General features: G+C 41.1%; 2 protein-coding genes across 3 annotated transcripts in view; one reads left to right on the forward strand and one right to left on the reverse strand.

Annotated features, from left to right (window-relative positions):
* tinagl1 (tubulointerstitial nephritis antigen-like 1) overlaps window positions 1–15,162 on the forward strand; it is a 39,764-nt gene extending 24,602 nt beyond the window's left edge. For both annotated transcript variants that reach the window (XM_037794949.1, XM_037794948.1), the window contains exons 4-12: window positions 3,153–3,245; window positions 3,367–3,481; window positions 5,552–5,678; window positions 6,052–6,202; window positions 6,322–6,508; window positions 8,255–8,300; window positions 9,307–9,430; window positions 13,345–13,390; window positions 13,591–15,162. In XM_037794949.1, coding sequence (XP_037650877.1) covers window positions 3,153–3,245; window positions 3,367–3,481; window positions 5,552–5,678; window positions 6,052–6,202; window positions 6,322–6,508; window positions 8,255–8,300; window positions 9,307–9,430; window positions 13,345–13,390; window positions 13,591–13,755 — 1,054 coding nt within the window. In that variant the 3' untranslated portion in view covers window positions 13,756–15,162. The remainder of the gene's footprint in view (window positions 1–3,152; window positions 3,246–3,366; window positions 3,482–5,551; window positions 5,679–6,051; window positions 6,203–6,321; window positions 6,509–8,254; window positions 8,301–9,306; window positions 9,431–13,344; window positions 13,391–13,590) is intronic.
* Window positions 15,163–22,281: 7,119 nt separating this feature from the next.
* The window catches only part of LOC119503505 (lens fiber membrane intrinsic protein-like), a 3,250-nt gene continuing 140 nt past the window's right edge, over window positions 22,282–25,391 (reverse strand). The window contains exons 1-5 of the mRNA XM_037795335.1: window positions 25,379–25,391; window positions 24,298–24,506; window positions 23,999–24,148; window positions 23,777–23,911; window positions 22,282–22,676 (exon numbers count right to left, since the gene is read on the reverse strand). The exon at window positions 25,379–25,391 is cut by the window's right edge and continues 140 nt beyond it. Of these exons, the coding sequence (XP_037651263.1) occupies window positions 22,615–22,676; window positions 23,777–23,911; window positions 23,999–24,148; window positions 24,298–24,506; window positions 25,379–25,391 (569 nt within the window). The 3' untranslated portion in view covers window positions 22,282–22,614. The remainder of the gene's footprint in view (window positions 22,677–23,776; window positions 23,912–23,998; window positions 24,149–24,297; window positions 24,507–25,378) is intronic.

The following is a 25,391-nucleotide window of genomic DNA, read 5'->3' on the forward strand; positions in this document are numbered from 1 at the left end:
GTCAATCAGAGCCATCAGACGGTCCTGGTCTGAACTCATGCTCGTGTCTCAGGAACCCAGCAGGGAGGAGTGAAGTGTGAGAGGTGATACACACTCTAGCTTCAGTGTGACTAAAGGGGAATTTGGCCATCATTGTGTGTGTTTAATGATCCTCCTGGGCAGATTCCCCTCTCTGTAAACACGATGTCTAATGTACAGTAGACTTTATGGTAGGAAGTCTATACACGCCTGTGTGGGAAACACCCCTCATTCTTTCTCTCTCGCTAACACACTCATTTATTATGATATTCCCGACCTTGCAGCTGTTATTTATGGTGGCTTAGTAACTTTATTTAACCAGGTAGCGTTAGTGAGAGGACCCTGAGAACAAAAACATTTACAGTCAGACAACCAAGAAACCAAGAAAACATCAATACATGTTGAAGATCTCCAAAGGGGAATGAAAGAATCTAGCTTGTTTGCAATTCATCCATTAATGTGTACATAAGGAGACCAACTTTGAGATACAGAGAGCAACAATTGTTAAGACATTTAAATGTTATAATAGTCTGAGAAAATATGCGTATTTGCTTTCTTGCCGAGAGTTAGATAAGATTGATATCCTGTCTGAGTAACTCTGTAGCTACAGCCATAAACCAGTTAGCTTAGTTTAGAAATAAAGACCAAAACAATCACAGCTCCCGTATCCGGGATATTTTGACTTCACTTCTGTACAGTGAGGAAGTGCAAACGTGTCGTCCATCTTTATATAGAGTCTATGTATTATACCTACAGGCAGAAACGTATTTCCCAAAATGTCAAACTATTCTTGTAAGAAGTTATGGAGCAGCATGACATTACAGAATGTCTCTTAAATAAATTAAGACATAATAGTCGACCCACCAAAATGTTTATGATTTAGAAAAGTTACGTGAACTATCACTGTGTTATTACTGTAATTATTCTGTATTATTCTATACCATTGTGGTTAGGAAATATAGTTTATAAAAGACAGGCCTCAGTTTTGGTGTTTTGTCCGACAGCTGCTTTTAGGAACTATTTGAGATGGTATTTCTTGTACATCGTTATAGTTTCAAAGAATTAATCAGAAAGGAATTCGCATGAAACTGTTTGTTTAGCTGCAGGAAATCATTAACTATGAAGTAGGAAGGTGAACTGAAGTCATGTGCATGGTGACTCATCTGTGAGAGGAAGCTTTGTGTCTGGTACAATTGTGAAGTACTTTTACTTTAATTTACTGAAGCACTTTCATTTTAAACTTCACTACATTCGAGAGGGAAATATCACTTTCTTGACTCCACTACATTTATTTTACGACGGCTAGTGGTTAAACTTTTAATTTGAAAAATATTAGCTTATAAATTATGATGCATTGTTATAGATTTATTACAGTACCCAATAGTATATATAATGAGATTATTTTTTAATATGCCAGCCCATAATGAATACTTTTGATTGCTATCTCTGCCAGGAAGCGTGCGTACATAGTGTGCATCTCTGTGTCTGTCCATGACTAATCTCGCATACTGCTGCAATAAAACTGCATGATATTTTGGTTGCTCATTTATAGCTGCATGCTCAGAACTCTCGTGGTTGCAGTGACTCACATTTTCTCTTAACACCACCTTTTATTGCCTGTTTGATACCGCCATTGATATACTGCTGACTCCTCATTCACTACTCTACCGGCCCCCGGCCGGTAGGGCCACGAGTTATCACACAGCTGAGTGCATCGCTGCCTCTCAGTTGCTACTCTGCACTCAGGGACACAGTTGAGGAAAACAGTTTGCTCACATTTACTGTTTTGTACGGTGTTTTTGGCTATCAGCTTACAGCTAACGGATCTGTCAGTACACACACTGCTGAGTACCTCTCAGTCGTTGCTCTGCGGCCAAAGACACAGTGGGGGAAAACAATTTTCTCAGTAGACTTGAAGCCTAAATAAATGCTTCAAGTCACGGTTACACCCGAGACGGAGCTGAGATGTGCGCCTGCACAGAGTCGGCGCAGAGATCTGCATAGATTACAATGTATCTGTTGTGAGACGTGCAACTGAGAAACACGTCTGATACACTTGCAGTCTAGACGCGGGGTTAGCCAATTGTGGGTTGTATTCATTCAATTAAACATTACAGCAGTGCAGACACACCTGGTGGAGATCTGCATTCTACTGAGTGCACCTTTCTAGTTTAAGTATGTTTTGCTGGTTACACTTTGAATGCAGGACTTTTACTTTTAAAAATCCTTACTTTATGTTGTTGTATTGGTACCTTTTTCTTAAAGGACCAGTGTGTAGGAATTAGTGGCATCTAGCAGTGAGGCTGAACACACCTCCACTCATCCCTCCCTTCCCAAGCGTGTCGAAAAACTAGGGTGACCTTCAGGTAACGTAAAATCGTGAAAGGCTCTCTCTAGAGCCAGTGTTTGGTTTGTCTGTTCTGGGCTACTGTAGCAATGTGGCGGACTATGTGAAGAGGACCCGCTCCCTATGTAGATATGAAGGGCTCATTCTAAGCTGACTAAAACACGATTCTTAGTTTCAGGTGATTATACACTAATGAAAATCTAGTTATGAATATTATATTCCATTTCTGCTAATACATCCCCCCAAAATCTTACACACTGGTTCTTTAAGTAAAGAAAGATCTTGATACTTTTTCCACCACCAGTCTGGCTACACACACACGCACACGCTTCTTCACAGTGAGTCATCAGAAAGTACCCAATGCAAGTTATTTTTGAACATTCCCAAGCTAAACATCGTCGTCATCATTAATATCCTGTTTTCTTATCTCTTCTGTCATCTTCTTGACTTCTTCTCTGCTTCCTTCCGTCTAAAAATGGATCCGCGTTCTGCAGCCTTAAAAGGCCGAATGTTTCCTTTAACCTCTTCCTCTGTTTCTCCATCCCTCCATCCTTCGTTCTTTTTCCTTTTTTCCCCAGTTACTGACGTTCTTCTCTCAATTAATTTCTTATTTGGGAATTCCTCTGAGCCCCTGAATATTTGTCTGTGTCTCAGATAGACTTTCTATTCTAGCTGATGACTTCACTGGCTTTAGCATAAATATGGAAATGGAAACTATTTTCATGCAATTACAGCTGTTGATACTGGTCTCATCTCTTTGCCCTTACTGTCTGTGTCTTCTCTGTAGCACATGTGGGACCACAGGCCGCTGGGAATGTGAGCAGAACGCCTGTCTGATGGAGCCTGACATCATCCATGCCGTTAACAGAGGCAACTATGGGTAAAAAAAAAACACAAACACAGGCACACAAACACACACACCTGATGACATTTGGTGTTCTACAATAAGATCTTTATCACACATGGTCACAACACATTCTCCTCCTATGTCGTGCTTTCAGATGGAAGGCTGCTAACTACAGTCAGCTCTACGGCATGACTCTGGACGAGGGCATCCGGTTCCGCCTGGGCACACAGAGACCATCCAGGACTGTTATGAACATGAATGAGATCCAGGTACACGACAGTCTTCATCCCTGAAAATTATTTTTGGGGTTGATAGGACAAAGAGAAATGTGTGGGTGGTCAAGTTCCCGAAGGCACAGGTACAAAGTTCAGTGTTGATACTCGTATTCTTTGCTCAAGTGCCCTGAAGCAAGTCATGAAAACCCTACCATCCTCACTGTTTTGTAGCCGACCTTTGACCTCTGCTTTGACCTTGCTTTTAAAAGGTGGCACGAGAGAACTAGTAAAGGGATTGGAAGAATATCCTATTACCTGTTGCTACTGGGTGTAACCTCTTAAACCCGGGGTTTCCCCTTAAAATTCCACGTTAAAAAATATTTCCACTTTAGTGTCACATACATCACATATTATGTATTTGTTATTCCCACTGAAGCTGTATGACATCATGTTTGTTATAGCTGCACCTTTACGGCAAGTGTAAACATCCCCGCTGTATCATTGTATATACAGTTTGGTGTCATTAGAAATAGTACTTCCCCAAATTTGGTATCGGTATCGGCGAGTACGCCAGTCTATGCACCAAAATCTACTTTTAGTATATTTTCAATGTTGGACCCAAGGAAGAGAGCAGGAAGTTTTAGCGACAGGTAAAAGTGAATTGTTACAGTTCTGTTGTGGCTTCTCACTTCTTTAAAAAGCTTCCGCATACTTCCCGTGAGTGATATTATGATTTGCGATAAGCAGGTTTAAAACCTATTACAACAAGGGAGCGCTGATCAAAACGCGCCTCGCTTAATTATGGTGGCTTGTTGGTATGCGACGGCGTCTCTAGCTGGAACCACAGCCCACTCTGATCCGCTCAGACTTTGTTTACATTTCACCCAGACAGATTACATAAGACGGAACCAAAACATCAGACCGAGTAGATGGAGGGGATGGTGGCTGCCCTGGAGAATAAACCTCCCCACCTCCATCCATCCCTTCATCTATCCGTCCTCGCTCCCCCTGTTTACGTCTCCCAGCATTCCACGACTACTTCCACCCTAAAAAACCTCACAACTCCCCCTCCTTCTTCCGCCGTCAGCGTGTCCCTACCTGTGCCAGGAACCAGATCACAGACTTGCAGCCCATTCATAAATCTCTCTGTCCCTCTCTCCTTTCATGTCTGTCTGGAGACTCCCGTGTAAGGGATGGAAAAATGTGAATTCATGAATGAATGTAGAATTATTCTCGCAGAAATTTTCCCTCTTTTTATCACGCCTTAAGGTCAGGTGTTTCAGGTGTCTGCGCATTTGGACTTTGAACTTCCATATCTACAAATCTCTGACCAGCAGCACATTCCTTAGTTATGTGTCAGGTGGTCGTTTGTGCTTTGAATACCTCGCTATTAATTTGAGGAATGCAGCGCAGGCAGCCATCCTCTTTGAGAGAGAGAGAGAGGGAAAGTCAGTTGCACAGAAGTGTGTGCTCTTATCCCACATATCTAGGAGATTAGGAGAGCATCCAACCTCGAGTGGAGACTAATAGATCGAGTATGTTTGCCATCTGAGAAGCACCTGCGAGTGAATATGCGTTATCAGGAAAATATGTGCACTCCGTCACAGACTTATCATCCTAATAAGGATTTATCATCACAGTGATATTGACATTTTAAATAGAGATGGATGCCTCCATGACAGAGTTCAGCTGGTTAAACAGCTAACTAAACAGCCTCATGGTTTCATGGAGAGGACCGGGATCAGAGCTTCCTGTCTATTCTACAGAGTCAGAGATTGACATCGGGCCAAATGCTCCTAATCACCTGTGAATAAATCCCTTCTACTGGAGGGTTGATAAGCCAATTTACGTAATCCGCCTGTGATCCAAACTTGTCATACAACATTTTAATTACAGCTGTTAGTTTGTGGGCAAATAATTACTCTCTTCTGCTACAACTCTGTGTTGGCAGTTCTAACTGCTATTTCCTCTATTTGACTCTAAATCCTTGTTTAAAGTTTTGGGCTGTCACTTGTGATAATAATTGTTTTTACTGAGAAACATTAATGTTACCTCAGTGAGGCTTGTTCTGTGAGACTGTAACCGTGATGAAGCTCTATTGACTTCACTTTATCTCTCCGTCAGATGAACATGGATCCTCAGAGCAACCGTCTGCCGCTCTACTTCAACTCGACAGAGAAGTGGCCGGGAAAGATCCATGAACCGCTGGACCAGGGCAACTGTGCTGCATCCTGGGCTTTCTCCACTGCAGGTAGAGCAGGAATAGAATAAACAGAGAACATGCAGGGAAATATAGGATGTCATGAGGAAAGACAGAAAATAGAAGAATATAAACTTGTGAAGGTGTAACAACTTTTGACACAAGTGACAGGTTAGGTGACGAAAAGACAAAGAAGACAAAACAAACACTGCAGTCTTGTTCCCAATACTCTTATTCTACATGGACATGACAATGTGTTGACTACAAAGTCTTCCTCAATATTTCTGGATATCTATGATCATCACATACTTTAGTTTCCCGAAGAAACAAATGATAACAATTAGAGGATAAAATCATGCATCTTGAAATCTAACATTTTTCAGTTTTCATGACATTTTGTAATATTTCCTGTCCTCTTCACTAGCTGTGGCATCAGACAGAATCTCCATCCAGTCGATGGGTCACATGACTCCTCAGCTGTCCCCACAAAATATAATTTCCTGTGACACACGCAACCAGGGAGGCTGTGCCGGGGGACGCATCGATGGAGCCTGGTGGTACCTCCGACGTAGAGGGTAAACTCTTAATTTATTATGAGCTAGAAACAAACAAAAAAAGCAAAGCAACACACAATATGTATACTTGATGACAACATGCTAAAGAATTCCTTTCCATCTCTCCTCTCCTCTCACAGAGTGGTGACAGAGGACTGTTATCCATTCCAACCCCCACAGCAGACGCCAGCGGATGTGGGCCGCTGCATGATGCAGAGTCGCTCGGTTGGCCGTGGGAAGAGGCAGGCCACGCAGCGCTGCCCCAACACACACAACTACCACAACGACATCTACCAGTCCACACCGCCCTACAGGCTCTCATCCAATGTAAGTGCACAAACACAAAACAATACATGCATGAACAGACATATGTGATACATGCATTCACACCTGCTCACACACTCATGTACACCTTTTACATCAGTTCAACACCCGACCAGCACATGCTCTCAGATCTCCAATAAGATCGCTGTACATTTTTAGGGCATCCTCGTGCTACAGTAGACTATAATCTCTCCCACGTGTTTATTACAGTATGTGTTTTTGCACCCTTTCCGTATGCATACTTGACTCCACCGGGAATGTACAGGATTAAGTGCTTGACAGCACTGATCAGTGAAGGGGAAGAAGTTTTATTTTTACCGGCATGTTTGCCACTTTTCACTTTCCAGGCAGTTGGATCCTGGAAGGTCGATTGAAATAGAATACAGCATTTAATAAATTCTGATTGTAGTTAGATTAGTTCGGCTCAAAATATACAGGCAAGTGAGTGAATTAAACCAATTTACAGACTGCACTTTGGATAATCATCATCCATAATCGTTATCTGCTATCATTACATGACTCAAAAGTGTATCTGGAATAGCTTTCTGAGTTTACCTTCTATTATCAAATTACTCAACTCTTTCCGTGTGTCATCTATTCATGTTCAGGCACAATAGTGAGTGCAGTAAACCAGAATCAGTCAGTCGATATGAGAGCTGACTACAATGAGAAAACACAGACCAACAACTGCGCTGTATGTATATATATTATGGCTGTCAATCAATTAAAATATTTAATCGCAAATTAATCGCACATTTTTGTATCTGGTCATAATGTACCTTAAAGGGAGATTTGTCAAGTATTTAATACTCTATACCCAAAACTGCATGTGATTATCATAAAGTGGATATGTCTGCAAAGGGGAGACTCGTGGGTACCCCTAGAACCCATTTTCATTCACATATCTTGAGGTCAGAGGTAAATGCTCGTTTTTTCCTCGCCAAAATTTAGTGTAAGTTTGGAGTGTTATTTAATCTCCTCCCCGACAAGCTAGTATGACATGATACTTATGGATTCATTAGGGATTTTAGTTTCATATGATGCAAGTATCTTCACTCTACCTTTAAAACTGAGCCTGCTACAACTTAAAAATCTCAAGTTGCGTTAATGCGTTAAAGAAATTAGTGGCATTAAAACAAATTTGCGTTAACGCGTTATTGCGTTAACTTTGACAGCCCTAATGTATATTAATATGTTTTTTTCTCACAATGACAAATAAATAAGTAAATAATTAAACTCTACTTGGTTGATATTAAATGCACAATTACAAATTACTGTGAGAAAAGTGTAAAGTTTATTTCACAATTTAAAAGCTGGACGATCTAAATCAATAATCTTTATTCAGAAAGCACCTCTGCCCTTTTTTAGGACAAAGTATCATGTAACATTCACTTAAACCGTTTCCAGAAGCCGTCTCTGCATGCTGTTCCGTGCATCTCCTCCAATTCAAAGTCGACCACCGAGCTGCAGCCGACATGTGGTTCCATCGGCCAGCATCCATCATTACTAAATGACGGCTAATGCCTCTCGAAATCATTACAGCCTGTTGTTTCTGTCTCCCGCTGGCCTGTGAAGTCAATAAGCCAGACATTAAGGCCAGGAGGCCCTGCTGGACTCAATCTTGTTATCTGACTTTTAACATCCAGGGGGTTGTTTTCATCCTCTCCATTTCACTGATGTGTAATGATCTCCCTGTCCGTCTCTCTCTCCTCTGCCTATACATCCTTCCTTCTGTCCTCTCTCTCTCAGGAAAAGGAGATCATGAAGGAGATTATGGATAATGGCCCCGTGCAAGGTAAGCCCAACTTGTAAACAATATTTTAGTGTCAACGTTTGCTCCCAAGTGAGTGTTGCTTTTTAAAAATCGAAACAATACTGCACTCCCAGGGGACACACAAATCCAAACACATGCACCGTGTTAGGTATCCGACCTCAGATGATGTCATGTTTGACCTTGTCAGCGTGATGGTTTTGTCCCGGGTTTCAACTATGACCACCTGGTTAGAAATGATGGGCCTTCATGTCAACGTGGTCCAACTGACCTTCCTTTACTAGCCCGCCTCACTGTCTGGTGCCCATCTGGACCATTGTCAAGTACACTTGAATAGAGGAGTCACGTGTAAGTGTGTGTGTGTGTGTGTGTATGTGTGTGTGTGTGTGCGTGCGTGTGTGTGTGTGTTTCTCTATGAGCCCGTGCCAGCTTCTTGTTTTATTGTTTAGCAGTCCAGGAGAACTTATTGGCTTCACGTCAAGTTTCCTTTTTGCCTTTGAGCTTCTCTCTGACACAAAGGCATAGAGGTGTGTGTACGTGTGTGTGTGTGTGTGTGTATTCGCGCATTGTGTGAGTTGTTTATAAGCGAGGAGGTCCACACACTGTTCTCAGCGAGAGAACACTGGATTTAGTGGAGGTAACCCTCCAATTGAGGGAATTTCTCAGCTGTACATCCGGAGATTTTTCTCATTGAGCTGGAATAAGAAAGTCACACTGAGTTCAGCTGTGCAGCTCTCTCTCTCTCTCTCACACACACACACACACACACACACACACACACACACGCCCTCTGCTGCCCTGTCTGATGTCTGGGTGTGTGCGACTCAGGGGGGAAATTGGAATTTGTTTGGTGAAATTAGGTAATTACTTTTAGATTAATTGTTGTTTGAATAAGATTTTTATCTCTCCCTTCTATAATCGGTTCAGCAGCCTCAATAGTCATATTGCGTGTGTGTGTGTGTGTGTGTGTGCGTGTGCGTGTGTGTGTTTTATCCGTCTACTAACTCTCCCTACTTGTTTGTTCTTGCAGCTATTATGGAGGTCCACGAGGACTTCTTTGTCTATAAGAATGGGATCTACAAACACACTGATGTCAGCTTCACCAAGCCTACACAGTACCGCAAACACGGCACTCACTCAATCAGGATCACTGGGTAAGTTTACCACTACACAGTGCAAAACATGTCAAATTGAGTCTTTTTGCTACTGTTTTGTGAATCAGCAGCCTGTTCGTCATTGCATAGCTGTAAGAAGAGGTTTGGCTCCGTGCACAAACCTTATTAGACTCAACATAAACACCTTTGAGATGCCTTTTGATGATGAAAGTTTTTTTTCAGTTGGAGTTACTAACTTGTGAATGGGTGAAAAACATTTGCCTTCCTTCCTCTCGTTCCAAGCGTCTGGTTTCACTGTCGCTACATGCTCAACAGATGCCATTTCAGCAGAAAAAGTGTTTATTAAGGATGAATCAGGTTTTAATTGAGTAGAGATTCAGAGCTTACACACGGCCGAGAGCGTACGTGTCGACAAGCTTCCCTCCCAGTCTGTTGCTCTTGGAGACACACCTTGGCTCCACGCCGCCGTCTGCCCCAGACGAGGCCTCCCCCTCCCTCTTCCTCCTCTATCTAGTAACTACGGCGACCACAAATATGTAGGCAGGTAGACGGCTCACACACCTGGATTACCTGCCCTCACCCATCTGTCTCTCGTTATTCCCCCCCGTCCTCCTCGCTCTCATTGCCACATCTCCGTGGCGTCTCCATCATCACGCCTCAGCTGGTCGTCTGACTCACTGACTGTCCCACTTCCTTTCTTCTCCACATCCAAGCCAAAACACTCTTGCTATCATTTAGACTATCTGCAGACAGACAGGTAGTAGTTAACTGCTGTTTTTATGTGTTGTTTGGAGAGAGCTGAGAGGTTTTGACCTGTAAAAAGTCAGAAACATCCTTTTCACTTGTAAATATCTGACAGAGCTCTTCTCGGAGTCATCCAGCTGGTTTTGAAGCGTGTCTGTCGGGACAATGATACGCTGCCGCTCACTAGTTTCACTTTCCAAATTAGAAAAATGAGCAGCTACCTCGTAATTTGTGTCTCATAGGGGCTGAGGAATGTGCATTTGACTGTACCTTAGTGCCTCAGCGTCTGAGCTTGTCCGTGAACATCAGTTTCTCCAGACATGGCATAAAAACAGCCTCTCTACTTTTATCTGATTGGCCGCTGGTGAAGACAAAACACATTCCATTTACAAGCCCCTTTTCATGCTCCTTTTTATGTGTGTGTCTTGTATGTAGTTTATGACATTTCATGTAGTTTTATGACATCACACGGCGTGTATAGGCATGGGTATGATAAACACTCGGCCTCCAACCTGTACTTAGCTTGTTTGAACCACATACTTCACCGTAAACATGTGCTGTTCTGAAATGTCCTCTTGGAAAATTGTGGATGCACATGTTTGTTCACAACGCTGATGTCCGGCTCACACTATGTAAACCGTAAAATTTAGGGCTGTCAAAGTTAACGCGTTAATAACGGGTAAATGCAGCTTGTCACGAAGGAGGTTAAATAACGCTCAATGCAAACTTGCACTAAATTTTAGTGAGGAAAAACTTGCATGGCCATTTTCAAAGGGGTCTCTTGACCTCTGACCTCAAGATATGTAAATGAAAATGGGTTCTATGCGTACCCACGAGTCTCCCCTTTACAGACATGCCCACTTTATGATAATCACATGCAGTTTGGGGCAAGTCATAGTCAAGTCAGCACAATGACACACTGACAGTGTCGTGTGAGGAGTTTACAAAGGGGACCCAATCGCAGAGTAACAGGCAGGACACGGAGGACAAGGTAGACGGGGCTGGAGAGACAAACGAACCGACAAGGACAGAGGGGAACACACAGGCTTAAATACAAGACATGATTACACAAAGGTGAAACAAATCAGGGCGGGGCAGACAATCAACAAAAGGCGGGAAAACAAACAAAGGAGGGAAGTAAAACCAGACAAGACACAGGAGGAGTGAATTACCAAAATAAAACAGGAAACACCGGAATAATATAAAAGACACCAAATCCAAAATCACAAAAGTAAATAATAACAAGAGACTGGCACAGCCAGAACATAACAGACAGCTGTTGTTGCCTGTTGGGCTTGAGTTTGCTTTGTTATGATTTGAGCATATTTTTTATGCTAAATGCAGTACCTGTGAGGGTTTCTGGACAATATTTGTCATTGTCTTGTGTTGTTAATTGATTTCCAATAATAAATACATACACACATTTGCATAAAGCAGCATATTTGCCCACTCCCATGTTGATAAGAGCATTAAATACTTGACAAATCTCCCTTTTAAGGTACATTTTGAACAGATACAAAAATTTGAGATTAGTTTGCGATTAATCGTGATTAACTATTTTAATCTATTGACAGTCCTAGTAAAATTACATCTCTACATCCTCAGTTTGTCAATAAACTGTGGGGTATACAGGGTGTGAGATGATTATGAGAATTTAGATTCCCAGCTTTCCTGAATGCCTCCTGCTCTTTCGCTCCTTCTACTGATGATTCCTCGTCGCTCACTGGACGAGTGGATGTGGATGTACCAGCGACACGGGTTTAGGGACGGATGGAGCAAAACGAGGAGGGGTAGGGGGTAAGGGGTGCATAGTGTTTTGAGCTCCAACCTGCCAGCCACAGGCCATAGTGTGTTTACATAGGCCAAATCCCATAGCGGTGCGTTCCTTTAAGCCCAGGGCCTGGGAAAGTTTGTGGAAAGAGCATTGAGGTCCAGTGTGGTGGAAAGGGCATTGTCTGGGCCGTTGATCCTGACAGTACCGGACAGAGAGCGGGGGATCAATCCACGGGAGAAGAGGTCAGGGGTGGGTTGAATCGGCGTCGGGAAAGGGCGGGGCACATGGGCACAGCGGTATGCCCATCATTGTCCCCGCGTGAGCGAGCGAGTGAGCTGATTGGAGGCCCGATAAGAGATCAGCAGTGGTCCGATTCTGTCTGGCTCTGTCCATACCGATAAATATGCAGGCAGGCAGGCATGCATGTAGGATCACACACACACACACACACACACACACACACACACATACAGGTGTGAATGTGCCCTTACCCACAAACACGAATCACATCTCTCCAGTCTGTTTCAGATTGTAGTTGGCATCTGTTGTGTACACAGCTGTTTTTAATGTGCCTGCTCCTGGTCAATGTGACGTCTGACTCCAGTCGGGGCTAAAAAAGACACTCGCTGAAAGCAGGTTGGCACCATCTGCCAGTGTTGTGGTGGCAGGCTACTGAGTTGGCAGAGCCTGAGCCCAGCCGCTCTATTTCCCAGCATTCCTTTCCCTTATAAAAGATAACAAGCGAGTGGACACCGGGAGTCTCTTGGGAAACGAAAGGCCTGGAGTGCAAAAACAGGATGGGAATTGGCTTTGGGAGAATGTTTTGATCATGACGAGCAGAAACGGCGGGCGTCTAAAAGTTGGCAGTGGCTAAGCTAAGACCAAAGTGCAAGGCATGATGGGAATGTTTCCTGAGAACAAAGCTGCTACGAGGAAGAAGGGTAAAGATAGGCCTCTAAGTTCAGATTCACATATATATACTGTATTTGTGCAGTGTTGCTGTCCGTGACAGGATTGAGGTGGTGTTCACTTCCTCGTAGCCTACCCTCTCCTTCCTGTTTCATGTCCAGAAACAGCGGAGAGGAAAAGGGGGATTCCGTGTTCCTTTGGATTGGAATGATGTCGGAGTGCAACCAGGCAGTGTCCAGTCATAAATACTCTGTTTTCAGGATGTTGTTAACAAGATGAAAGATTTTGATCCCCCCACTTGAACGCCACTTGTACCTCTTCCTGCTTTTCTTTATCAATAACGCCAAGCGTGTTCTAGGTGTACACATTACTGAGAAGTGTTTACATCTGACATGTTGGACGGCATCCATACTTTAAAAATAACAACTCTGCCACAGCTGGTATGTGTATTTAGGGATATTTTGTTTCCTGTTGTTTAGTTCTAATGCAATTTGAGTAACCATCCTCTCTCTGCTTTGTGCACCAGGTGGGGAGAGGAGAGAAACTTTGATGGGACATCAAAAAAATATTGGGTAAGTTGTTTCAGTGTGCAAAACAAACCCATGATGCCTAGATTAGCCCCTTAATTGGCTCAAACATTGTGCGTTTTGTAATGAATAATACATTTTAAAGTGAGTGTTTGACAGTGTTGCCAGTTCTGTTTTTTGTATGTGCATTCTCAGATTAAAATCTGTCTCATCTGTACTAAGTTTGACTTTACTTTTCTTTCCAGATTGCTGCCAACTCCTGGGGAAAGAACTGGGGAGAGAACGGCTACTTCCGCATCGCCCGCGGGGACAACGAGTGTGAGATTGAAACATTTGTGATTGGCGTGTGGGGCAGGATCACGATGGAGGACATGCACAACCATCACCACCATCGTCGCCGACACATTTAGAGACACGACAGATGTTAAAAACCCCACAGAGACCTTTGTTTTTAATCCCACCTATAGATGGTTTTTACCCCCAAAGGAGAAGAGTCTCCGAACTTCAGCACATCCCCTCACCCACCAAGCTGGCTGGGACAGCCACAAAATCAACCCCAGAGCCCCCGAACCCTCTCTTTTTATACCTTACTTCACTCTGGGGATCAATACAACCCCTCTTCTCCTCCTCTTTTAAGAGAGCAACCCTCCCCACTCTCCCTGTAACTCAAGGTTTATGGCACCAAAAAGATAAACTAAGCTAAAGCTCTTTTTACGTCGCCTTAAATTAGGCACCTCAGGTACCTACTGATCCAAAGACCACGCTTCCCACAATCCTCAACGTTACCTTTGGTGAAACATGTTCATGTCAAAGTTGACAGAAAGAGAAGCTCAATCTGATCTTTTTTATTCTTCTTTGTGCTTCTTTGTCAACCCGAACCTTTAGTCTTCTCTAAATCTATAATCCAGACAGACCGAATTTCAGAGGGACCGTTTGGAAAAGAGGAAATCCGAGAGACAGATTATCAGACATCAGACCCTTCCAGAGAGACACACCCAGCCGAACTGTGTAACATGATGATATATCATAGACGACCTTACTGACATTTACCTGTCAGCTATACGGAGGCACAGTTGGGCTCATTCCCTCAGTTTTAGAGAGGACACTTGTATGGAGTTGCAGGCGGTAGAGTTTCCCACACATTCCAGTAAAAGCGTAGAATCTGACACTGGAAACGGGAGAAGATGTGGAGTATAAAGATGACAAATCAAAATGACTCCCATGGACATTTTAAAGCAATTTAATAATGAATCAGGCTAAACTAGGCCCTTCTTCTACATGTTTCTACAGAGTCAGTAGGTGAGATTAAACGTGTATCATTTGGCTACAGGTGAAATCAATCATTTTCAGTCATACTTGATGAATAAAAGTCACCACGAACATGTAAATAAAAGCCATGCTGCCATTCTTGACCACACCATCCCATTTAAAAAATAAAACCCTGATTAAAAAGATTGCAATGCCTTAAAGAAACCGAGTTGTTTTGACCACTGAGAAAGAAAGAGGCTAGTGTATAGTAGTCTTAATTTGCTCCGTTCTGTGTAAACTGTTACAATTTGAGCTGAAGAGAAGAAAGAGAGAAAGTTATTTTTTTGTCGCGGTTATATTGTGAAGTTTTATTTTACTACTTGTTTTACGATGTACTGTATGTAGTAACTCTCATAACACACTCAGTCGCTTTTCTGCTTGTGCTTCTTGATAGTTGTAAGTGTTTGACCACAGCGAGGAGGACGAGGGGGGCGATACTGCTGCTAAAGTCCAGTCTGTAGTTTGATGCATTTCATATGTAATAAACATGTAAAGCCACTTCTAACTAACGCAGAAAGTCACGCAGGTTGCAGATGAGCTGTTTGACTTCATGTTCTCATTTCTATTTTTTATTATTTTCTGCTAGAAACATATTCCAACTTATCGGCCATGTGCCTGCTTTGCTACACCGCTTTTTGATGTCTTTATTTCAACCGATTGCAGGCTGATTGAGGGATTTCCAAATCTGTTTGGAGCACAGCCTCACTTGAAAAGGAAAGCCTGGTGTGTTATTACCACTTACCTTAAATTACATCCCGCTGTGCTTCAGCTGCAACTTCAAAAGGCTTTTCCATTTCTATATCATCTTATCTTGTGATCTTTAAGGTCCCTCTGTCATCTCCTTCAGGCATGGATGAGCAGATATAGGCATAAAAGCAAAGAGAAATGTCTGGATGGACAGGCAATGTGCAACGTGGTGGATAAATATAAGCAGTTATTGCATATTTCTCATGCGATGTAGTGAAGCTTTCATTCTGAAGTGAGCGAGGGCAGGGGAAGGTGAAGAGCTGCCCATCAACATGACAAGGACAATGTGAAACTGAGCTCTTTGGCCTGAAGAGTGTTTATGTCAATCTTCTGTCAGCAGAAAGAAGGAGATTCCTCTTTTCTATATTTTCATCTGTGGGCGTGTTGCTATAGCTCCTTTACAAGAGAGAAAAAGATCAATGGACAAAACTCAAGGTGCTAGATTGGTTTACGTCGTGTGCACAGATTAGTTTGTTTCATGACAATTTACTTTCACCAGAAGTTGTGAAACCTTTCATATTAATTTATAGAGGATATCTCGTGACTTCCCTCCTCAAGAGCAGCGTCGATGTGAGATGCTTGAGTTGTGTTCTTGTGTTACAAACACTGGTGTGTCTCAGTGGGCTGAGAAAAGCAGACAAATTACTGTTTTCATGCAGAAGGAAGTATTGGAATCTGACCTTCCCTTGAGTAGAGACATCTTATCGTCAGTGTCCATTTATTTTGCTTACTGTATGTTGGATTAACGGTCATTCAGGTTCATTGTTAGTTTGGACCTAAATGCTATATATCAGTGGTTCCCAACCTGGGGTCCGGGCCCCTCTTAGAGGGGCGCCAAAGATCACAGGGGGTGCTTCAGGATTTGTTTGTTCTGAGGTTGTCAAAATTAGATTTCCTCATAACTAAAATCATAATAACACACTTTTTGCTTCATAGTCACAAATCTAACAAAATATTCAGTTTCAATCCATATTTGTTGGCGTTTAGCCTTTCAAAAACAACATTTTCAGTTCATTTGCTCTCCCGCTTGACACAGACCCCTGTATTAACGGGGCGGTCTAGCATAAATTACATTTATTTAACCACGATAATAAAAAATCAGTTTCGGCTCTAACACTATTATAGTAGTTGTTGCAAAAAAAAATGATATTACGTATCTGCATTCACTTGGCAAATGTGTCAAGATGTCATCACTTTATTTATGTTGATGAAACTTCATTAAAGAAAGTTGATTTGATTAAAAAAAAAATAGCTAATTTAATACACTTTATTCAAATAGAGGATATTAGAGGATTTGTACGTTTTTGGGGGTGATGACGTCGGGGGTCTCAGCTTTTCTTAAATGCAAGTAGGGGGTGCTTCAAGGAAAATAGGTTGGGAACCACTGCTATATGCGATACTGAATATATAGAAGATGGTTAAAAAGACTCATAGCATTCTAAACTAAATGTTCATGAACATGTGCCACATATTTTTAGTTCAGATGGGACCAATAATAACTGTATTACCGATGATTCTCTGCAAAACCCAAATTGATTCCATATAAACTTATCTTACTTTCAGCAACAGTTCTCTCCAACAAAACAACCTCTCCCCAGGAGCTGCAGCAGACATCCACTCAGAAGTTGTGTATTTTATGTAAAATGAACCACTCCATATTCACTGATGTGTAGACTTTATTTATGACAAGATGTGTAAATTATATACTTTTATTCCTCGTTTTCCTGTGCAATGTTTTATTATCTCTCTGTCTCTTGTATTGTGTGCACTAAATGCAATACCACGTTAGTGTTCACTTGTGCGGCACAATAAAGTCTTTCCAAAAAACCACGTGGTCTCGTTGTGAACACCTGTTTGTGTTGTATCATTGACGTATGTAAACAAGGCGATATGATCGGGGGAAAAATGCCTCATATAGTCTGCATGTGTGTAGGTTAGATAGTTGAGAAGATGTGTGATTTTTAGGAACATTATAGGATCAGTGAGCCACAATGGGAGGGACTGTTGCAGGGTGTTCAGGGGGAAGCTCCTCTATGGGACGAGGCCGGGTGGGATGAGGACAGTTTTTATAAGATCCTGCTGTGTCAGCATACTCTTCCATCACCGAGAGCAATAATTCTGACCATCAGTCAGTGGGAGACCAGGCCAAAGAGTATAATCCATCAAATATTAGAATTAAGGACATACAGTATCTGCTCTGAATCATATGTTAAATTTCATTTAACCAGAAGCCAAAGATCTTTAGTTACACAGAGAACTGGTATGAACTGGTATTCTTCCTCTGGTCATTGAGGTCAGCGGATTCAAAAATATTTGTGCGACATGATTTGGGAGAAGTGAGTGTAATTTTCTTTTGTTCTGTTCAAACTTAGATTATTTATGAATATAATTTCTTTTCATTAAATGGCTCGACAAAACCCAAAAGTATTGAGGTGTAGAGATGATCAAAAATCCGAATGGTTGGATGTTTAAGTTTGCAAGTTTTGTCTCAGAAACCTAGAAAAGATGGACTGTTTAATTAATGTCTGATTGTGAAGGTTGTTAGTTGGTTTTCTAGATTCATGGACTTTTTATTTTGTGGATTGAAAATGTATACACAGCACTCTGGCTTCAGTGAATTTGTGATGTAAGAAAATGTGGGTTTTGCATAGTTGTACAGTATGAATGACTATGACTATAAATAATACGCAGACGCAGAAAAACAGTTTGCTTGTGTGCTCTTGAGTCAAAGAGAAATTCTTTCTGTATGTGTGTTTTCCTTTCAGCTAAATTTCTTTAAAAAATCACAACAAAATTCTTTGATTATTTAATTTAATTATTAAACTATAAAAAATAATTTAAATCTCCACTCTTAGCACAGTACTTCAATAAATACATTATCCACCATTTCCCCTCCTTAAATTTGTTTTGGTATTTTGTGGCCAAAAGAATTCACAATAAAAATATTATCATGATATCTATAGAACATTTGAATAAAAAAAATAATAGTGTCATCAGTCAAATTTCTTTTTAACTTTATTACTTTATTGTGCATTTTGTCTTTTTTTGGCAAATGAATTACACTCAAAATACCAGTGTAGGGAGGTGGAGAGAGAGTCCGTAACCATAACTGTACATACAGTATAGAATGATTTAAGATCACTGGATTATTTAAACATGATATCTGTGATGGAATTTTCCATCAATTCCTCTCTTATTGGTAGAAAGGTCAGAGTGTTTGTCAGAGTGTCCCTCTGTTGACATTATTGGGTTGGAGTCCTGTCTAGAGGAGCCACCGTTATCTGTACAGCTGTGCCTGTAGTGGAGACCGTAGAGCCAGTCGCTAGGGCAACCAGGGTCAGAGATGCCAGAGGAACGAAGTAAGTCAAAACATGATAAGGGTAAGACACTGAGCACCGGGGAGGAAGGGCAGAGTTGTGAGGCCTTCACGCAGAGAGCATCTATTGTGGAGACCTGACAATTCTCCTTGATCAAGCTTCAATAAACCTTCTTTTGTAAGACATCATCAGCTCCGGACCTCTTCCTTCCAAAGATAACTTGTGTATCAATTATTCCATCACAATATCAATATTTCATTTTTAAATATCACTGTTATTGTGAATACTGGTATATTGGACACCCCTAGTGTTTAGCATGTCTACGACTCTGTGTCCCACATAAACATCTGGGTGAACATCTGCCTCAGAGAGGGACAGTGTTCTAACCTGGAGAGGACACCCTCCTGTTTTAACCTTCCTCCTGTGTTAGCTTTCTGTTACCATCTCTTATGTTAACGGGTCGGTTTTGACCCATGTCTTAAATCAGCTGTAAAATACACTAAAAACAATTATCTATCATCCAATTTGTTTCTCATCTCTTGGTTACCTTGTTAGGCTTCCTTATCCATGAAAATATTGGTTTTAATATTTTTGGTGTGGGCCTCTGGGCCTTTTCTTTGTCAGTATACCCCTCGATTTCAATTAAAAAAAGGGTAAAATGAACCTCAAGAGAATCATATAAATAAATAAAAGGTTGTTGTGTTACCTGACTATTACTAAGGGGTATTAGAACACATCTCTTTTTTGGACAATATGAGACAACAGTGGTGGTGTCTGTAAAAGCAAACTTTGAGGAAAGTGGAGCCCTGTCCTTCACCTGCAAGATTTCAGCAGGCAGCTCAGGTTTATTTTTCTTCACTGTGCCCACCATGGTAAGTTTCCTCCTGAGAAGTTCTTGTCCAAGGTCATAGCTGGTAAAGAAATTATCACAAGTGATATTGTGACCCTGCAGTCCAGTAGTCATATCGAGGATCACACGTTTTCCTTGGTTTTTCTCAGGAATGCCACTCGCAGCTTTGCCTGTGTAAATCTGTAGATTCCAGGCATAGCTGGTTTTTGCATCACAGGCTGCCCAGATTTTTATGCCGTACTTCCCTGGCTTACTGGGTATGTATTGCCGGAAGGGGCATTTTCCTCGGAAAGGGACAAGACGTTCATCCACTGTCACCTCTGGCCCTGGGTTGAACATCAGTGGAAGGAGCTGCACCCATCTGTCCCAGACATCCCTGATGGGGGCAAGCTTGTCAGATCTTGCTCTGGTATCTCTGTTGTCAAATCTGAGGACTCTTGATATCATTTGAAAGGTCTGAAGTGACATTGTTGCCCGGAAAATATTTCTGCCTGTCGATGCGTCCCAGAGACTATCAGTGGCCTCATTGCAGGATCTGTACACTCCAGCAATAAGAACAACACCAATATAAGCATCCAGGTATTCCTCATCAAGCTGGCTGTCAGTGTGTTGGCTGACAGTGCACGTATGATTTCAGTTTTGGCTCTAATTTTTGCTTTATAATCTTATTTTTATAACTGGGTCGAAACCGACCCTAACAACACAAAGGTCATAATTTCAACCAGAGCATTTTATAATTTAGTGAAAAAAAAAGTTTTTGTTTTATTTTGTTGAAATAGAGGTTCCTGACAAAGTCAAAAAGCCTTGATGCAATAAACAAAATTTATGTGGTTCTTTTATGCATTTAAAACCTAAAACGGGTCGGTGCCGACCCTAACACAAGAGGAAGGTTAAGTGTAAAATTAGACATATTTAGCTAATTGTCACATATATCAGTGAAAACTACCAGGTGTTATCACCGACACCGTGTTCAACACTAATAGAAGGGTGAGCAGTCGCCTTGGAGGGATGACCTTAACCCTGCATTCCTGCGTCGAATCACTCACCTATGAAATTTTTTAATGACATTCATAGTATATGCACAGCCCATTTTATGTTACACTTCAACTTTAAGTACACATGTGGTCTGACCAGTTTCTGTTGAGCTGTTTTAAAAGAAAAATTCTCTCTTGTTGCAATTTTAAAAGCTTATATTCAGTCTTAAAAATATATATTTCTTAGAGCAAGACAAATGTCCTGCTGTTGAAATGGGATCATTCTTCTTCTTTTCAATGCAAACTGTTTCCCAATAAAGCATAGTTAATACCACACACAGACTGTACAGCAGAATGAGGAAGATGATGCCAAGTTATTGTTGTGTAAATACAGTTATGTTTTGAGGTAAAACACTGCAATTAAAGTACGCTACTGACAATTTGCTTCCCTTGTTTTAGGCAAAATAATATCATAGCACTTAAAATGTTATCCAATACTTCTGTAGATGATTTTGCAACGTGGTTTTCTGAGCTGATTTAAAGACTTTGACCTGAAAACTATTAATGCTTTTCAATCTTTTACTATAATCCTCCACAAAAACACACTCATACAAACTGCTTGTATTGTATTGTCAAACAATGTTATGATAATTGCTCACAGTTTACTTTGTGTATATGTGAGGGGACAGATGTATAAAAGGACCACCATCATCCTCACAATTTTTACAACCCCGGTGCTATAAATCTCCCACTGTAGTTCTGCTGTAAATAAATATTAATAATCATTTAGTCGATTTTCTAAAATGTGAACATTTGCCAAGTCATCCCACGGGGCTGTTAAGACCAGGCCTCGGTGAAAGCTTTAGACTGGGCTTATGAAAGAATCTGTAGAAAAGCACACAATGTCACAGAGCTTATCTCTTCACAGCAGCCACAAGGACCAAGTATGGAAACTTGGATCAAGGGATCTGTCCAGGGACTGTTTACATTTCTCTTATTGTTTATGCGTCACCAAGTAGACAAAGCATTCATTACCCCGGCAGCTACTGGTCCTCTGCTCCCAGCTGATGGCGAGGAATGGACGAGTACCAAGAAAAAGGAGGAAGTGGTTATTAAAGACAGAGGCAGGGGAACAATCAGTGGCTGGAGACCCCACCCTGCTTCCCCCCGGTCCACGAACATGATCTTCTCCTCAGGTGCCTTATAAGCCTGTTCTGCACACATCACTTTTCCATGTGCTGCCTGTACTTGAGTGTACTCAGGGGATGTCAACAAACATGTTGTGGAAGATCATGCTGGCTGCCAGAGGCAAAGCCATTTCCCATAAACATCAACCCAATAAAGAACATATATAGTTTGGGGGGATCCTTGTCAGAACAAAGCAGGAAATAGCTTCAGGGGGAATCCTGAGACAAACATATGTACTGCATACCTTTGACATATTGTTCTAGACTAATATTTCAACATTACATACCTTCCCACAATATATTACGCCCACTACTGTAAAGCATTTCCTGAAGGGAAACGCAGCTTCAGTTGTCTGTGATGCTGGATTTCCTCCAATGTAAAGAGTTAGAGGAGTATGATGAAGATAAATGATGGATGTTTCTCAACAGTCTGTGATCTTATCTGATTTTTGATCCTGATTCAACCTGTAATGCCCACATCCATCATCACATCTACTGTAAGCGCTCCGCTCCAGTACTTTTGGTTTAGTGCTGCCACCTTCTGGTGACCTTTCAGTACAGCTGCAAAAATCACACTAACATTTGAGGACCAGCTTTATTGAATGTGCCAAATTACAGTAAGATTTTCTTTAAAATATAAAAACCAATAATTCTGTTACAGTAATTAGACACGTGATTCATTCCTCTTTTCTATCATCATGACTATTTCTATAAAAAATCCATATTGCAAGACTTTTAGAAAACACAAGCAGACCGTCAAGGCCTCCAGGAGCAGCATCCGACGTCATCTCTTCAGTAGATCAGTCAACGCTGTTATTTGTCCTCAATTCAAAATGGCATTGTCCTCTTTTATATTTACTTTTTTAAACAAGCTGTGTGTCTCCCTCTAGCGTGGGCCGTTTCCTCTCCTGCATTCACACATTCTGTAGGCACATATGTAGAAAATACCTGCAATGGACAGAGGCAGTGCATTTAGTGATGTACAGTATGTATGATTACAAAATTACATGCAATAGGTTAAACAATTTGGCTTTATATATATATATGTATATCAACGAGACACTACAGGCAAAAACATTGTTTTTCCTTTTGGGTATTTTGCTTCCATAACATGTCTTCTTTCAGACTAGTTGAAAGAAAGTGTTTATTTTACTACTTGTTCTATTTACATCTGTAGATTTCTCCTAAATTCACCAAAAGTTAGAATCAGATAATGTCTCATTTACATATTTAAACATAAAATTTCAGAAAACTTTTAACACAAAAAATAATTGTCTTAACGTAAGTAATCAACTGGGGAAGTTTCATGGTGACATCTATTAGTTAATATGTTTATCCTTGTAGTGTCTTGCAAAATTTATGTATAATCTTTAAAGGCCAATTTCTCAAAATTAGTTTTTTTCTCATAGCCTGAGCCAGAAATCTCCACTTCAGTAGCATTTAACATCCATCACACTGTCCAGTTTAATTCTTATCTATATTCTGAAGGTGTTTAGAGAGGGGTTTGTTCATATATCATTCATAGCCTGATTTATAGAACATTTTATTCCTAAAAAAATGACAAAAACTGTTTTTTTAATGGCTATTGACAGTATTTTCTGATTTATGGAGTGATAAATATCCCAAATCCCCTCTGTAAAAACCTTTGACTCTAGTATGTCAACAAAATGAAACAAGATTTATCCAATGTTCACATTCCTGTTCTGGAAATATATTCAAATTAGCACACATTTAATAAGACAATGCCTAATTTGCATATTTAAACATAAAACATGTAATACAAAAAAAAAGAATTGCCTTAATGTAAGTTATCAACTGGAGAAGTTTCATGGTGACATCTATTAGTTACATTTTTTACCCTATTCAATTTAAGATTTCCTTCATATTGCATCAACGGGACTAGAGATTATCTCAATAAAGGTTATTGTTTTGAATATTTGTAAGTAACTTCTGTGGTTATTGCTTCTTCTGAGCTCTCTGACAACTCTGAATGTAAATGGGGTTTATGTCTCGACAAAGATTGACCCCCGACCTTTGTCCTTTCTCACCTGCAAAGAAGTTCATGAGCATGGCCACCCAGCCCAGTATGTAGGACCAGGAGAAGCGCCAGTCACCGAAGCGCCTCCCCAGGAAGTTGACTGTCACTCCAGTATAAATGGCCATACCCAGCAGAACAAAGAAAGCTAAAAAGGGATAGGGAGGTACATGTCAGTTATGATTAAGTTAAGTGTACGTGCATGTGTGTGTGTGAGTTGATTCAGAAGACTCACTGGAGACAAAAAACATGATTCCTGCAGCAAAGGAGCGGTTGAACCTTTCAAAGGAGGAGAAGTGAGCGAACGACATGATGCCAGCGATGATGCCTGCAAAGCACGCCATCCCTGAAAGGATCATGAAGGCCCTGGTGGCATTCCAGTAAGCTGGAAGGAAACGGGTAGACATCATCAGATATATCAGACCCACAAGATGGAGCGGCATATGGTTCCAGATGCCTCTTTCATTAGCTGATGCTCAAATATACAGGGACTTTGAAATTGTAGTTTTTGAAAGACATCCTGAATGTCCTTACCAATGCTGTCAGTCTGCATGTAGCACTTGTTGGACATGCAGTACCTCCACAGACCCTGGTGGGCGTAGTTTCCAGAGAGACGGTACTGCATCCAGTAGTCGGTCGCCGTGGAGATCACCAACAGGATATTACCAACAATAGCACAGAACAGGCCCCCTCCCATGAAGCTGTACATCTTGAGCTGAGATAACGGGGCCTCTGCAGAGCAACTGTAACATAGTGAGGGGGAAATCATGGAAGTTAATGGTGCTGTGGATCACTGGTTCTCAACCATGGGTCCTGGGACCCCCAGGGGTCCTTGAGGGAGTTCCAGTGGGTCCCCAGAAATATGGAGAATAGTTCATTTTCACTATTTAATTCACTATATAAGTGAGTCCAATATGAGTAAGAGTCACAAGAGTGACTATTGACTACTGATCACTTCCTCCACAGTTGACAACTACAGTAATCTGGTCTTAATCACAACCAAAATCTTTTCCGATGCTGGTCCCTGAAGCAAAATCTTATCAAATTGGAGTCTGTGACCCAATGTGTATCCATTTAGGGGTCCTTGACATGAAAAAGGTTGAGAACCACTGCTGTAGATATTGTTAAAATCCTATTTTGCTATTCATGTACTGCACACACAGACTTACTGGGTGTCAAGTCAAATTTAAGACATTTGGCTTTTTATGTACATACATAGTCTCAAGACCTGCAACTTAAGAGGTTGAATACATCATTTTTTTTAAATTAAACACACTGTATGGATTACAATATGCGTAAATGGCATCTTTAAAAACGTATTAGTACTCAATAGTTCATACAAATTCTGCCAACACTTTGCAAAGAATCCTTAAAAAAAAGTGATAGTGAAATCTAATCAGTCAAATTAAATACTAGTGTCCATTTGGAGCTTCGTTTGAAAACCACATATGATGCCAGCCAATCATAAAGCCATTCTACAATGAGCACAAACCAGAGAAATAGAGAAATATGAAACAAACTGAAAATATCTCTCCATATATGAACATGCAACAAGCACAATTATATTTGCTGCTGATTTGTAACTAACATACTCTATCAAACATGAAGTATTTACCTCTTCTGTAGTG

The sequence above is a fragment of the Sebastes umbrosus genome, chromosome 15, assembly GCF_015220745.1.
Source record: "Sebastes umbrosus isolate fSebUmb1 chromosome 15, fSebUmb1.pri, whole genome shotgun sequence".
In the NCBI taxonomy this organism is placed as follows: domain Eukaryota; kingdom Metazoa; phylum Chordata; class Actinopteri; order Perciformes; family Sebastidae; genus Sebastes; species Sebastes umbrosus.